This window comes from Lissotriton vulgaris, chromosome 1_2 (genome assembly GCF_964263255.1).
Source record: "Lissotriton vulgaris chromosome 1_2, aLisVul1.2, whole genome shotgun sequence".
NCBI lineage: Eukaryota > Metazoa > Chordata > Amphibia > Caudata > Salamandridae > Lissotriton > Lissotriton vulgaris.
Window position 1 is genome coordinate 314027448 of NC_141686.1, and position 17136 is coordinate 314044583.

At 41.6% G+C, this 17136-nt stretch overlaps 1 protein-coding gene across 2 annotated transcripts in view; it reads right to left on the reverse strand.

Annotated features, from left to right (window-relative positions):
• The window catches only part of CNOT12 (CCR4-NOT transcription complex subunit 12), a 381414-nt gene that overhangs the window by 63132 nt on the left and 301146 nt on the right, over positions 1 to 17136 (reverse strand). For both annotated transcript variants that reach the window (XR_015307571.1, XM_086953347.1), the window contains exon 7: positions 1466 to 1823. Coding sequence is in view for 1 of the 2 variants with exons in the window: in XM_086953347.1 (XP_086809473.1) it covers positions 1466 to 1823 (358 nt within the window). In the remaining variant the exon portion in view is untranslated. The remainder of the gene's footprint in view (positions 1 to 1465; positions 1824 to 17136) is intronic.

Consider the following 17136-nt stretch of genomic DNA (forward strand, 5'->3'; position numbering starts at 1 on the left):
AAAGGTCAGAGGTGGGGTTGTAAAGGTTCCAATGGTTGATAGGTCCCTGTACTAACAGAATAAGTAACAAAAATGACCCCAAGGATGGAGAATCATCGAGGAGGAAGCTTGAATGTTCTGTATATCCTGGACAGATCTAAAACAATCCCTAAAGACCAGACTATCCCAGCCCAGCCCTGTCTGCTTTCTGCACTCGCCTGTATGTCTAATGGTTTATTTCACAAGCCAGGCAGCATATTTTTTGGCAAAAGTTTGATCCTGTTAAAAATATTGTCTCTGCTATGATCTCTAAGTATGCCAATGTATAGTATACAAAACAATCACAGGTTAAGTACACGTGCAGAAAATAAGACCGTAAGACTAAGTGCCCTGTAAATTGCTTCGCTGAATACATGCTGGATTGTAGCATTCCTACTCAGGCATGTAATAACCCTTTCTGGGGCGGGGAGAATTCCAGCTGTAATCACTTCAAATGAGTTTTAAAGGAGGTGTCTCCAAGTGCACGTAGTATTTCAGAAGTAGCTTAATTTCCCCTCTGTGATGCCATTAGTCAGGGCCTGGATGAAGAGTCCTAAGCTATGTGCTACACCCTTGACTATTGACTGCTGGGTGAGCCTTCCAGCCGGCATTGCATGTCTATGTCATGCGGGGTAAGCTGGCCTCTCCTCGCCTCTTACTCCCTTCCTTCTCCCTCCGATTGTGGCACAGCCAAAGTGGGAGGCGAAGCGCAGCACCCAGTGGTATTCACTCAATTGGGCAAGTTGGGAAGAAGGCCCAGAATCAACCGCTGCCACAGGAATGGGCATTTTTTAGAAACAGCAGCCTGGACTCTGCTATGTTGAGCCCTTATGCATCATAGCAGGCATGTGAACCAAGTTCCTACTCTAGAGGTCCAACCAGAGAGTATATACGATGCCGGATTTACGAAGCTGCAAAGAAGTATACAATGTGGTGTAATCCACAGGGCCAAGCTCTTTGCAGCCTTTCCTACAACACCTTGGCATATGCAGATCATTATCCCAATAGTTTATCACTTATGAGACAACAAACCACGCCTTCAATTTAACAAAAGATTTAATAAAAATAAATATTTATTTCCTAATATCCAAGTTTACTCTGTTGTTGTGGATTTTAACATTAATGTAATTCCCTCTAAGAAATTTGGAAAAGTGAAGTATTAAAGGTCTGGCGTTTTTGCCAGAGTAGCATTTAGTAGTCGGCTGTATAGGTTACCAATATTTCATCTCAATGCCTTCAGATAATCCCCATCTAGTCCTTAGGATTTTGACCAAGGGGCACATCCCTGCAGCTCTGCCTGGTCATAGTTCTGAGCAAGAATCATGGTGGTCCAAGGTAACACAGAATCTGTCAAGTGTGGGAACCTGCAGACTCACCTCCCCAACATCCCAAACTGAGCTCAGTTTCATAAAAATAACCCACCCCATGTGTGAGTTTTTCAACTAACCTCCAGGAAGGAGAAATCCACCTCGTTAGCCGGAGCATCTTCCATATCTTCCGGAGTCTGGCGTGCCTCTTCTGCCAACATTCCTCCACCCACCATGTCATCCTCCTCATGCTGGTCTTGGGTCTTCTCCAAGTCTAGCTGAGGTTGGCTTGGGCTCCCACCTGCATAAGAATCTTGCTCGTCCTCTTCCAACGCTTGTGTGGCACCGTCCCTTGGCCGGCCCTCGCTCTCCTGGAATTGGCTGCTGTGAAGCGAGGCAGGCCTCTCCGCCGGGGTGGGGTGCCAGGATGCTCCTCTTCCCAACATTTCCTCAAGGAGGGTCCCGGAGGGCATCTCTGCCTGAAGGGATTCATGGGAACTGTGGAAAAAAGATGTTAATAGACGACATAAACCTTTGGCTACACACCAAAGCTTCGACCTGGAGAACATGTTATGAACCTGCACAGGGTGGTCAGAATGCCTTATTTCTGAACTTCAAGTGGGGTATGTCCTCTTTTTGCCTGTTACTTTGGCCAACTCCTGCATGCGCATAACTCTGGGGTACCCAATTAGACGTGTGCATACCCCTCCTTAGGATCCTCTTCGACATATGCATAGCTCCTGATGATTCTCCTGCACGAGTGCAAAGCCCATGGCTAGAGGCACACATGTATTCCAAGATGATCCAGGTAAATGCAGCTATTTACTGGAGACGCAAAGGGACACATGCATACTACCTCGGTATATATTTTGTCACATGTATACCTACTGAGCGTATATTTGTGTAAGTGCACTTCTGTGGTGAATGCATACACATTTACATTTCTTGCAGATATTTTCGGAGAAATGCTAGATCTCTCTTGGGGATGGTCCTTGGCATGGGAATGTCTACCAGGGATGTTCCTTGCTATACCCAGTATCCATGGCTCCTGCTAGACATGTCCATGTTTAACATAGATGTCCCCAAAGCTCAGTGAAGCTGACAAACATGTCAATGTCCCCTGAGGATTTTACCATAAATGTCCATGTATCACAGGGATGCTGCTTGCCCTACCCAGGCACCTGTGGCTGATACTAGGCATGCCCACATTTCACTCAAATGTCCCCAAGACACTGATATTCACATCTCTCAGGGATGCTGATAAACCTTTCTGTCTCTCCTCTTGATGCTACCATAGGTTTCCATAAATCACAGGGATGAAATATACAATTTATCTGGGGATGGTGCTAGACATGGAACTGGGTTAAACGCATATTCACGGACACTCCTTTGCCTCTCTAAGAACATGGGGCTCCTTTGTCCATTTCTATTCTTAAACCACCGTTTGAGATAGATAGATGAGAAAGTTTGGAGAGATCAGAGATCAGACAATTTTCTGTAAGAAGCTGGATGTCACATTAAACAAACAAGTGGTATGGAAAGGGTGCAGGAGAGAGAGGTAGAGGTGAGAGAGGGCAACAGAGTAAGAGAGAGGAAGACAAGAGCAGGGATGGACAAATGCAGGAGGAAGAGAGGGCGGAAAAAGGAGATGAGGAATGGGAATTTGAGGAAGAGGAAGAAGTAGGTAAGTGCCTCCTATCTCCATGGGCGCTCACAGGCCAGATATTCTTTCAGAGTCCCAATGCCTCCTAAGGGATTGGGATTCAGAAACAGCCTGCGATCTTTCTCACATGCCTGCACACGCCACACAACAAGCATTCAGCTCCTAAGTCAATTTATCCGATTCATACACTGCCCCTGTGACCATGCAGCTGTCTCATATCACTGGTAGTGTACAGCCCCTACAGCTGAAGGATGCTTTCTCATGACAGTACACCACTCCATTGCTGATGTTAGTCATCAGACTGATACAAGGGTACAAGGAGGCACAATCCAGAGATGCTCATGAGAAGTTGCTGAAGACGTTCCTGTAAGTATACCACACTGCGAATAACAAGTATTACATCCACACAATAGTGCTAACCCGAAGGACACCTTATAAATATCGAGACTGAGCGTCCTTCGGATTCACAGAAAGCATCAGGTCTTGCAACAACATGGACCCAAACAACAACATCATTGTAAACCTGGAGCAATGAGACAGCACCACTAGATTTTGCTAATACCTACACAAGGATGTCAACCCTCAAACTGGCTGTGGACTATGTAAGGAGACCAATCAGAAGATCACAATGACTGGAAAGATCTGCACTTTTTTATTCTGTCCCAAAAATTCAACACCAACGTCAGATGGCAAAACAAGAGGAAAACGTCCTACACAACACCACACATTTTCCAAGGCTAGAGTAAAAATAGTTTCTATTGACACACCAGTAACAGAAGGTATACTGGAAACAGAATAACTATCACACAACCGACAAGAACTCAGTGTGGATGGCAGTCACAAAGCAGAGGCCAAGAAGATTGTTACGAATACAAAGCAAGCAATCACAGTGCGCAACTGTGCCTGATTCACAGACAAAATCTCTAACCACCAGAAATGAGGCAAAGTAAGAAAGGTGTACAAGGGTGCTCTTAACATACCTTATGCCTTATCATATGCGGGCACATAGATACAGTCAAGGAATAAGAGAACCCACAATCCTCCCACCAATCCAAAATCCAACATGGTGGAGATTTGAAGATCCCAACTAACTTAAATTGTTAAAGCATACTCATGGAAATTGACAACTTATCTGTTGTGCTTGAAACTCAAGAGCAGTCATACAAGGAAATGCACCAAAATGAATAATTTCTGACGTCACATCATATCAAATCATGTAAAGAGGGAGTGTATATAAGGTGCTCTGGCTACGAGAAGGACCCAATTATACCGAATGTATATATGTCGGAAGGCAAGATTAATTGCATGTGGGCTTTTTACGATAAATCAACATTTTATTTTTTACCTATGGCTCAGATGCACTGTCACAAGGGCTATTTGGAAAAGAAATGGTGTTAGACAAAAAAGTGGGCATTACCAACTGTGCCAGTCTGGAATGTAAATGAGGAAGTGCGGTTTTGTAGTGACAATCACATAACAATCAACTTACGGTCTTTTAAAAAAAGTTTGATAAGAGAAACAGTATCCCTTTAAACATAATGGGCCACGAAACATTTCATGATCAACTCTGGGTTTTGCTTCAGTATAACGCATTTATCAATGAGCGACTATGTGGAAACATGTAATGGTCATGGATGTGGGGGACACTGCACCCTAGTTACAAACGGATTTCCGGGGTCACAGAGGAAGAGCAAAGAGAAAGGAAAGAAGAAAACTCACAACACTTATAAAACCAAACTCAAAAAGATGCTACGATATGTAGATTTTTATAGCGTGCTAATCACCAGTGAGGGTATCCAGGCACTTGCTGATGGGTGGGCGGCGGCTTGCCTTCAGTTCATCAAAGAGGCAGGTCTTCAGCTTCTTGCGGAACTCTAGGAGCAACCTGGAGGACCGGATGTGGTGGGGGGGTCATTCCAAGTCTTTGGAGCGATGTGTAAGAAGGCGCGACCTCCCGCTATGTTCATGCAGGGGAGGAGACCAGCAGAGGTGCCTTGGGGGTTGGTGGAAGTGTTTATATGTGTTGAGGTAAGCAGGGTCAATGTTGTGTACAGCCTTGTAGGGGTTTGTGAGGAGTTTGAAGTGAGTGCATTTTGTGCATGTGGAGCAAGTGGAGTTCCTTGTGGAGTGGTTTGGGTGCGTCGGGGGAGGTTGCCGATGAGTATTGCTGTGGCATTCTGGATGGTTTGGAGTCTGTTCAGGAGCTGTTTGTTGATTGCAATGTAGAGTGCAATGCCATAGTCCAGTCTGCTTGTTATGGGGGCTTGTGTGACCGTTTTCCTCATAATTTCCAGTAACCATTTAAAGACTTTATGCATATTCTTCAGCAAGAGGAGGTAACTGTGTTGACTTGTGCGGTCATGGCCAATTTTTCCACCAAGATGATTCCCAGGTTTCTGGCATGGGCGGTAGGGAATGGGATGGGCCAGAGGTCCACCTTCTACCAGGTGGAGTCCCACAGGCAGATTTTGCTACAGAAGATAAACATAAACAGCCACCGGGCATCCCCTCTGTCCCTCTGCTAAGAGCTTTACATTGGCTCCCCATTAAGAAGAGAACAATTTTCAAAGACCTCTGCCTGAAGCATAAACCTCTGGCAGGTAAGGGACCCAAATACCTACAGGACAAATTGACACCTTATCTTCCAGATAAAAACCTCAGATCAACGAATCAGCTCCTTTTCTGCCCTCGACGCATCTGCACATCTAAATACGGTGGACGGGCCTTTACATATGTGGCCCTGCACCACTGGAACAAACTCCCCTTTGTCATCAGGGCTTGTACTGATTTTCTGGTTTAAAAAAACTGCTGAAAACCTTGCTTTTTTAAATGGCTGCTTCTAACTTTTCTGTTACCTCAGCGCCAAGATGCCCCTTCGGGGACGAGTCGTGCCCTATATCAAATACTCAGCGACATAACATAACAAGATCACCACTTCCATTTCATCCGTGTTGAGCTTGAGGCAGCTGGGCCTCACCCACTTGGCTACTGCGGTCATGCAGGTGTTAAAGTTGGTCTTGGTTACAGGAGTCTTGTCTGAAAGAAAGATTGAGTTGGGTGTTGTTTGCTGTGTGAGATCGGATGAAGTCGGCCAGTGGATTCATGTAGATATTGAACATGATTGGGCTATGGAATGAGCCTTCGGGTACTCCACAGGTGAGATTTCGGTCTTCCGATGTGTAGGGTGTCGTGCTGCCTTTCTGTGTTAGTCCCATGAGGAAGGAGGAGAGCCAGGTGAGGGTGGAGTCTTGCATGGAGACTCGTGGAGTCTTTTGATCATGGTCGAGTGGGAGACCATGTTGAAAGCAACTGAAAGACCGAGCAAGATAAGAGCCACTGTTTCTCCTCGGTGGAGGAGCATCCTGATATAGTCGGTGGCTGTGATAAGTGTGGCTTCTGAATATTCTTGAGAAAGAGTTAAGCATTTTTGAATATAAGGTTTCTCTCCTCTGAATACACATGAGCAATAAAAGCAGCAGTATAAAAACCAGCACCAGAAGACTGAAAAGAGGCAGCTAAATTACTATCAACATGTCTTGCAGAGGTTATTCCTCATTCTCCATCCATCGGATGATGGAAAGCAGTGACTTAAAACTAATAATAGACTTGACGGAGGAGCGAATAGGGGGTGCTACCTTGTTAAATGTTGATTCACCTATCTGTTACTGTTTTAGAGATAAATCATGAATTCTCATCACTCAGCGGTAAGGAGTACTTGTGCGCACCACTGAAGCATGCCTGCACATCTGACTGGCTAGAGAACATTTATGGAGTTCACAAGCGCTGTGCAAGAAGAGATCCCAATGCTAAGAGAAGGGAAGAAGCTAGTTCTGGAAACACGGCAAAGAGTTTCTCTTCCATGGCTGGTTAGTAAATCAGTCTCGTAAAACCCTTTTCACAAGCAGTGCCGGCTTAAGCACTGGTGGAGCCTGGTGCAGCAATCTTCTTTTATTGCCACCCCCTCATGACCTCCTTCTCCATGAATTTCCTCACTGCCACCCTCCAACAGTGCCCCTCATCTCACCATAGCCCTCTCTCACATGCATTTCATTGGTTTTATAGTGCTACTCATAGTGGTGTAGGGTGTCAGAGAGATATATATATATTACCTACTGGCGGTCGCCAGTAGGTATATATAGTTAGGATTTTTTTGAATAGGGATTTCTGAAAATTCTATGTTGAATAACTTTGGCGTTGACAGACGGAATTGGCTGAAATTTTCAGGAAAATGGCACATTTTGTTTCTGAGTGTCCCCTGAAAGTTTGGGGGGGGTTCGTCAAGCGGGGGCAGAGAAAAAAGGGGGGTCCCAAAACGTGTTTTTAACATTGAGTTTTCCATAGGGCGGTTGGACTCACTTTTAGCTCGAACGGCTGAATGGATTTCCACAAAACTTGGCAAAATTGTAGGGACTGGTAGCCCGATGTGCCTTTGCTATGTCTCAAGATATATGCTCCAGTGGTTTTTACGAAAATGAACTTTGAAAAATATATATTGGGCTACATTGGGCTACATATATGTTAGAGCCCCAATGTAGCCCAATGTACCCCAAAGATGGCCACCAGAGACAAAAAAACAAATGTAGCCCAAATATCAGCCAGATGTAGCCCAACTATAGCCCAGTGACAGAATGTCCCAGAGTGTTCTAAAGAACAACTAGAGCGCTAACAGTCTTACTTATGACAAAAGTATGGCACACCTGAAGTCATCTTGATTGGAATAAAGTGTTAACACTTAAAACATTTAATTTGCAAAGGAACAAAATGAGGGGTTTCATTTTGCCATAGAAATGTTATATATTACCTACTGGCGGTCGCCAGTAGGTATATATAGTTAGGATTTTTTTGAATAGGGATTTCTGAAAATTCTATGTTGAATAACTTTGGCGTTGATGGACGGAATTGGCTGAAATTTTCAGGAAAATGGCACATTTTGTTTCTGAGCGTCCCCTGAAAGTTTGGGGGGGTTTCGTCAAGCGGGGGCCGAGAAAAAAGGGAGGTCCCAAAACGTGTTTTTAACATTGAGTTTTCCATAGGGCGGTTGGACTCACTTTTAGCTCGAACGGCTGAATGGATTTCCACAAAACTTGGCAAAATTGTAGGGACTGGTAGCCCGATGTGCCTTTGCTATGTCTCAAGATATATGCTCCAGTGGTTTTTACGAAAATTAACTTTGAAAAATATATATTGGGCTACATTGGGCTATATATATGTTAGAGCCCAAATGTAGCCCAATGTAGCCCAATGTAGCTCAATGTAGCCCAAAGATGGCCACCAGAAACAAAAAACAAACAAATGTAGCCCAAATATCAGCCAGATGTAGCCCAACTATAGCCCAGTGACAGAATGTCCCAGAGTGTTCTAAAGAACAACTAGAGCACTTTGAGCATTTGAGATGTCATCAGTGATGTCACTGACCATGTCATGAATGATGTAATATGTGACATGATCAGCAGTGGATTGCGGGTGCACGATATATAGTTAGTGCAACTAACTATATATGCGAATTTCAATGGTTTTGTGTGAGTAAAATAAGGTTTTGTAAATGCTAATTCCTAACTATATATGGTCTATAACCTATGTTTTTTTCAGTGAATATATATATATATATATATATATATATATATATATATATATATATATATATATATCAAGAGAGAAAACCAAAGTGCACAAGCACCCTCTTAACAGTCCATTAATCTATGAACATGAATGTAGTCATTTCCACGGTTCTTGCACCAACATTATTCAATGGTTCGATGTCAATGTAAAATATGGATCCAAAACCGAATCTTGTACTTAAAGTTCTTTATTATTCAAATAGGTTAAAAGATTCCCAGCTTTACACTGCCGACACGTGTTTCGCCCTCTCCAGGGCTTTTTCAAGGCTATCTTGTTCTGGTCTTATGCTGCTCTGGTCTTGTGCTGCTCTGGCATCGGACTGATTTATAATTCAAAAAGATATGGGTATGAAGCGTTTTATGCGAAACCAATTGGATGTCTTGGTCACAGCGAGCTATTCAGAAAGTAGATTCCCTCTAAGTAACATTGGTCTTGTTTCGTCCCTCATGGAGCATTGAACGAACAGAGATGATTTAAATTAGTCTTGTTATGGGGGTGCGTCTCGCTGCGTGGAGATAAGTCCTATCTCATTGAGTAAGAAATTCTTGAAGACCTTGATAAGTCTTATTAATGTTGTTTCCGGGCGCCGGGTCTCCACTGATAGGACTTATCTCCACGCAGCGAGACGCACCCCCATAACAAGACTAATTTAAATCATCTCTGTTCGTTCAATGCTCCATGAGGGACGAAACAAGACCAATGTTACTTAGAGGGAATCTACTTTCTGAATAGCTCGCTGTGACCAAGACATCCAATTGGTTTCGCATAAAACGCTTCATACCCATATCTTTTTGAATTATAAATCAGTCCGATGCCAGAGCAGCACAAGACCAGAGCAGCATAAGACCAGAACAAGATAGCCTTGAAAAAGCCCTGGAGAGGGCGAAACACGTGTCGGCAGTGTAAAGCTGGGAATCTTTTAACCTATTTGAATAATAAAGAACTTTAAGTACAAGATTCGGTTTTGGATCCATATTTTACATTGACATCGAACCATTGAATAATGTTGGTGCAAGAACCGTGGAAATGACTACATTCATGTTCATAGATTAATGGACTGTTAAGAGGGTGCTTGTGCAATTTGGTTTTCTCTCTTGATTCGTGGTATTTGCATTCAGTTGCATTGCTCAAACACCCCTGGTGGTGGGTGTCTTATCAAGTTCTCAGTGCACCTCTATATCTTTTTGATACCTCACGCATTACGTACCCGGGGAGAATAATTAACAACAGTAGGTGCGGACGTTTTCTCTGATGAGAAACACTACCGCCATTTTGTTTGTATATATATATATATATTCACTGAAAAAAAAAAAAAAAAAAAATATATATATATATATATATATATATATATATATTACCTACTGGCGGTCGCCAGTAGGTATATATAGTTAGGATTTTTTCTCTATGGGATTTTTGAAAATTCTATGTCTAATAACTTTGGCGTTTGTGGACGGAATTGGCTGAAATTTTCAGGAAAATGGAACATTTTGTTTCTGAGCAGCCCCTGAAAATTTGGGGGGGTTTCATCAAGGGGGGGCCGAGAAAAAAGGGGGGTCCCAAAACGCGTTTTTCCCATGTTAATTTCCATAGGGCGGTTGGCCTCACTTTTAGCTCGAACGGCTGAATGGATTTGCACGAAACTTGGCAAAATTGTAGGGACTGTTAGCCCGATGTGCCTTTGCTAGGTCTCAATATATGTGCTCCAGTGGATTTTGAGTAATTTAGGTTCAAAAAAAGATATATATCTGGGCGGAGCCTAACCACACATCTGATATGATTGGCTGTCAGCACTTCATCCAAGAAGTGTTGGCAGCCATCTTGGGACCAATATACATGATAGCACCTCATTAAAAAGCATTGTAGTTAATAGAGGATTTTAGGACTTTAGTTACATTATAAATCATTTGTTGATGGTACCATACTCGTTTTAGGAATTGTGGTGGGTTCTAAGGTGATTTTACCATGTGAAAAAACCTTCTGCTGTGATATCATGAATATTGTTTGAAAGAAAACTAATATCTCATGATTTTCCCACAGTGGTTTGGAAGGGGATCTATAAGCTAAACTGAAAGCATATTTTCTGTAAATTCACATTATCTTTCTCAGTCATGTGAAAATGAAGTCTGACATTCTCAGTAAAACATGTACATCCAACAAGGACAGAGACTGTCAGTTGATTCCTTTGTGTTCTACTGCAGCCTCCTAGAGTGTTCTAAAGAACAACTAGAGCGCTAACAGTCCTACTTATTACAAAGGTATGGCACACCTGAAGCCATCTTGATTGGAATTAAGTGGTAACTCTTAAAACATTTAATCTAAAAAGAAACAACATGAGGGGGTATATTTTGCCATAGAAAGTATGATTAGTGCTGCAGAATGAAAAATTAGGGCACATTTTGAGTGACTTCTCAAATCCTTTTCTATTTCATTAAAACATTCTGACATGCAGTCTCCCAAAATGGCCATAAGAGACAAAAGAGCCCAAATGTAGCCCAAATATCACCCAGATGTAGCCCAAGTATAGCCCAATGACAGAATGTCCCAGAGTGTTCTAAAGAACAACTAGAGCGCTAACAGTCCTACTTATTACAAAGGTATGGCACACCTGAAGCCATCTTGATTGGAATAAAGTGGTAACTCTTAAAACATTTAATTTAAAAAGAAACAACATGAGGGGGTATATTTTGCCATAGAAAGTATGATTAGTGCTGCAGAATGAAAAATTAGGGCACATTTTGAGTGACTTCTCAAATCCTTTTCTATTTCATTAAAACATTCTGACATGCAGTCTCCCAAAATGGCCACCAGAGACAAAAGAGCCCAAATGTAGCCCAAATATCACCCAGATGTAGCCCAAGTATAGCCCAATGACAGAATGTCCCAGAGTGTTCTAAAGAACAACTAGAGCGCTAACAGTCCTACTTATTACAAAGGTATAGCACACCTGGAGCCGTCGTGATGGGAATAAAGTGGTAACTCTTAAAACATTTAATTTAAAAAGGAACAAAATGAGGGGGTATATTATGCAATAGAAGGTATTATTAGTGCTGCAGAAAGAAAAATTAGGGCACATTTTGAGTGACTTTTCAAATCCTCTTCTATTTCATTAAAAAATTCTGACATGCAGTCTCCCAAAATGGCCACCAGAGACAAAAGAGCCCAAATGTAGCCCAAATATCACCCAGATGTAGCCCAAGTATAGCCCAATGACAGAATGTCCCAGAGTGTTCTAAAGAACAACTAGAGCGCTAACAGTCCTACTTATTACAAAGGTATGGCACACCTGAAGCCATCTTGATTGGAATAAAGTGGTACCTCTTAAAACATTTAATGTAAAAAGGAACAAAATGAGGGGGTATATTTTGCCTTATGAATTATGATTAGTGCTGCAGAAAGAAAAATTAGGGCACATTTTGAGTGACTTCTCAAACCCTCTTCAATTTCATTAAAAAATTCTGACATACAGTCTCCCAAGATGGCCACCAGAGACAAAAGAGACTAAATGTAGCCCAAATATCACCCAGATGTACCCCAAGTATAGCCCAATGACAGAATGTCCCAGAGTGTTCTAAAGAACAACTAGAGCGCTAACAGTCTTACTTATGACAAAAGTATGGCACACCAGAAGCCATCTTGATTGGAATGAAGTGGTAAGTCTGAAAACACTCAATTTAAAAAGGAACAACATGAGGGGGTTAATTTTGCCATAGAAAGTATGATTAGTGCTTCAGAAAGAAAAATTAGGGATCATTTTGAGTGACTTCTCAAATCCTCTTCTATTTCATTAAAAAAATTCTGACATGCAGACTGAAACATGCACTTTGAATACCAGCAGCAGACGTCCCTGGTGAGCAGTAGCTTTACTACAGTGATCTAATGTGCAACTAGAGTGCTAACATTCAGAATTTATGGCAAATGTGTGACACATCTGAATGCCTTCTTGATGGAACCAAAGTAAACAAGCATTGAAAATGCAATAGATCTCGCCCTCGTTTAAGTTAAAGTCATTCTGTTTGTAATGAGGTGGCTTTTTAGCTTTGCTTTTATTAGTGTTTTTTCAACTTTCATGTAAATAACACGCATCTGTATGCATATAAGTATATGTATGCATGCATTTATGTTTGTATTTATATAGATATACAGATGATATATGTTTATATATGTATGTATATATATATATATTCACTGAAAAAACCATAGGTTATAGACCATATATAGTTAGGAATTAGCATTTACAAAACCTTGAAAATTCACTGAAAAAACCATAGGTTATAGACCATATATAGTTAGGAATTAGCATTTACAAAACCTTGAAAATTCACTGAAAAAACCATAGGTTATAGACCATATATAGTTAGGAATTCGCATTTACAACACCTTATTTTACTCACACAAAACCATTGAAATTCCATATATAGTTAGTTGCACTAACTATATATCGCGCACCCGCAATCCACTGCTGATGATGTCACATATTACATCATTCATGACATGGTCAGTGACATCACTGATGACATCTCAAATGACATCACTGATGACATCACTGATGACAACATCCAGTGACTGTATGTTTCTGTAAAGTTAAAATATGTCTTACATATTGAAGAATGAGTGGATGTATAAGTGTCTGGATGAAGGATTTAGTAGGTGCATGACTGACTGTATGAGTGAGTGATTAACTGAGTGCATGGGTTAGTGACTAAACTGTCTTAATTTGTGCATCATTATGTCTGTTGTTCTGTAAACTGTTGCATGTGTTGATAAGTAGCTATATGAGTAACTATATGGGTTATTGATTGGTTGCCCAAGTATTTGTATGGGAGACTGAGTGTGTGTGGGGGTGGCTGGGAGGTGTATGACTCTGTGCATAGATGTGTGAGCAGTTGATTCACTAGATGTATGGTTTCAAAAGTGCATGTGGAAACAGCAGTATGGGCGGTTGACTGTGTGCATGAGTGTATTGGTGAGTGAATGGATATCTCAGTGCTACATGTCAAAGTAAGTACATATGTAAAACACAGTACATGTGAGAGTTGACATATATAAATAACTGTGCATAAGAGCCAGTGAATGTGTGAGTGGCTGTATGGATCATTGTGAACTTGTATCAGGTATTGTATAAGAGAGTAAATATGTGTTAGTATATGTTTGAATAAGTAAAGTTTATATAACTGTATAGTTGAGGAAATGGAGGTGTGATTGATTCTTTGCATGACTGACTAGGTGTGTGAGTAACTCCATGGATGAGTGACAGTCTGTGAGTGTCTGTTTACACTGATTGTATCTAAGGTTATATTAGAGTCTGAAGAGGTTCATCATATTATCACATGAATGATATCATCAGTGATGTGATCAGTAATGTCAAATGAGATGTCATCAGTGATGTCATCAGTGATGTCATTTGAGATGTCATCAGTGATGTCATTTGAGATGTCATCAGTGATGTCATCAGTGATGTCACTGACCATGTCATGAATGATGTAATATGTGACATCATCAGCAGTGGATTGCGGGTGCGAGATATATAGTTAGTGCAACTAACTATATATGGAATTTCAATGGTTTTGTGTGAGTAAAATAAGGTGTTGTAAATGCGAATTCCTAACTATATATGGTCTATAACCTATGGTTTTTTCAGTGAATATATATATATATATATATATATATATATATATCCCCTCCAACTAACCCTTCTTAGAAGCATTAGGATAATGAAAGATGACGGAAAAACATGCTTCTAACCTATGCCATGCACTCTGCATGCATTTCTTTGATAAAGCTTAATAGGTCACTATTCTATTTTAGGCTTATAACCTATGATTAGGGCTCCCAGTTTTATGGTATTTATTTTTGGGACATTTCCGTCTGTATTTATCCATGTCAACTTTATCTGTATTTATATACTAGCAGCCCGTCCCGACGTTGTCCGGGAGCAAAAGGCTGCTTCAGGGCCTCGCCCGCCCCGCAGAAGAGTCGTCTGTGCAAGTCCTGGCCCTGTTCAACTGATTTGGCCCACTTGTGTTCTTTTTTTAATTCATATGTATTGTTTTCTGTGTTGTATGTTGTCGGCAAGATGTGAGGAAAGTGTTGTGTAACCTGTTTAATGTTTTTTTTTCTTTCGAAGGCTCTTTCCATGTGTTCGTTTTTGTATCCCTTCAAAGAAGTTTCCCTTTCATTTTGTCAATTGTGTGGTGGAGTCCTGGCAGTGCTCGAGTGATTATGGGCAGTTGTGTTATTTTCGTTATTCGTATGTCTTATTGTAAGCGTTTTATCTTGTCCACAGGATGTGAGGAAAGTCTCGTGAATGCGCAGTCGATTGTATTTCTCCGTTAAGAAATGTCGGATTTTTTTGTTCGTGTTTACCCCCATGTGACGTCGTTGGTCAATGGTTAAAGGCTTTTTTTTTTTGGTAAGCCGAAGTCGTGTGTGTGTTTTCTTTAGTGCGTTGTGATTGGTGTAGTATGTGATTAATCCTGCCCCCTATGTGGCGTCATATGACACTCCTCGTTGATGGAAGGCCGCCCGGTTTTTAATGCAAAGGCGTCAATGTTGTCTGGGTAACTGCAACGAATGTGTGTATATTTCTTATAGCGCGCACCTCTGCTGTTTTTGTATATTGGTGTTACCGCGTTGTATGTGTGAATTTAAATTCATTGAAAGCGCATTTCCGCTGTATGTGTTGGGATTTGCAAATGTTTGTTAGAAATTCATTGAAAGCGCATTTTCGCTCTATGTGTGCATATGTAAGTGTGTTGTGAAGTCGCTTGGCCTATGTTTGTTATTTGCACTTGGCACGGCCCTGTAAACGCCCACATTTGTTGTTTGAGACGGCCACGACCACGCCCCCAAGGGACTACTTTACCACTTTTGGCGTTTTTGATTTTTTAATGTATATGGTGTATATGTCTATAGCCTATGTCCTTCTGCCACATCTCCCCTTTCAAATGGTGTATTGGGTGTAGTGATTGGTGCATTACTTTTGTAGTTTACCTGGCTCAAAGGTTTGTGTTCTCTCTTTATAATAGTAGTATAGATATTTATTATGGGTTTTGTGCAAAAATAAAGCTGGAACTGGTACATTTCCACATTTATTTAACTAATAAAGGTGCAGTCAGGTGCAGTATTATGAACACCCGCAGAAGATAAATCAATGCATTTACATGAAAATATGCAAATTTCAGTATCAGCCTTGTGCATATCTGCTGCTGTTTAAGCCTCTTTACTACAATTTCATTTTTTTAACTCCCTCACCTATCAATCCGCACAGTTATTGGCCTGGCAAATCAGTAAAAGCAGAAAACAGGGAGCCTTACTTATGAACTGCAAGTAACAAACGGATATCGGTGCCGAAGCAATAACTTACTGAGCTATCCATATAAAATGCAGTTCTGTGATCTCCATGGTACACATTCTTTGCAGACGGCATATTAGCTCTACTCACATCTCTCTCCAACACGTGCAATACTCGCTAGAAGTAGCTTCACATTTTTTTTGTTGCCTGAAAACTGCTGGACACACAAGGTACTCTGCTGTAGGTGGTTGTAAACTCATAAGTCATTCCTAAACATAGTCACAGACCCCTCCCCGCTCCCCCCCCCCCCTGAAGGGCAGCGTCAGGTGCGACCGCACTGGTCGCACCATCCTAAAGACGGACCTGTTCACAGGTATGAGGTTCTTCATCACAAAGCTTTCTCACAGTGAAAAGGGATGCCCAACAGACTGCTTTGAAGGTGAAAGTGCCGACACACATAAACCTGTCCACATTCACTAAGTGCTGACTGCTTTTCTGCTTGCCCACCTGGATTTAAACCTTGGCATTTTATGTTATTCGCTTGTTTGCGCTCATTGATACAACTAGAATTTCCAATTTATTTTCTGCACTCTTCCCTAACCGGCAACATGTCTACTCATGGCACTTATTTATTTATTTATGTATAGAGTTTTATATAGCGCTGGCTAGACCCAGAGGTATCAGAGTGCTTTACATGAGAATCAACAATGTAACAGAAAATCAACAATGAAACAGAAAAAGTTCAATAATTACACAATACATCCCCCCAAAATAGGCAATACAATTAGGAGAGGAGAGAAAGGAGAGAGAAAAGTAGTGGAGGGAGCAGGGGAGGTGAGAAAGGGAGGGTAAGGGAAGAGACAATACGGAGAGACGAAAAGAAGTCTGTCTAAAGACCGACTGGGTAGGTGATGACCAAGGAGGGAATCCACGGCCCATCTCCCCTATAGTAAAGGAGTGTTCCCTAGTACTACCCACTAACCCTTCCAGTGAGGGAATACCAAGATTCTTAAATGACCAATGAGTGACTAATAGCTCAACTCAACACAGGGGGAGAGACATCTGAGACAATAGTAAAGTCACTCATGAAGTTCCTCAATGGGGGAAGGTAAACGTGTCAGTCTTTTCTCCTGGTAGAAATGACTTCCTCTGAGATAAATGACTGCCAAACAGATGTTCCTTCATCTGAACAACTGAATGAGGGAAAGATTCTCCTCACAGCTGAGCAGGACGATGGA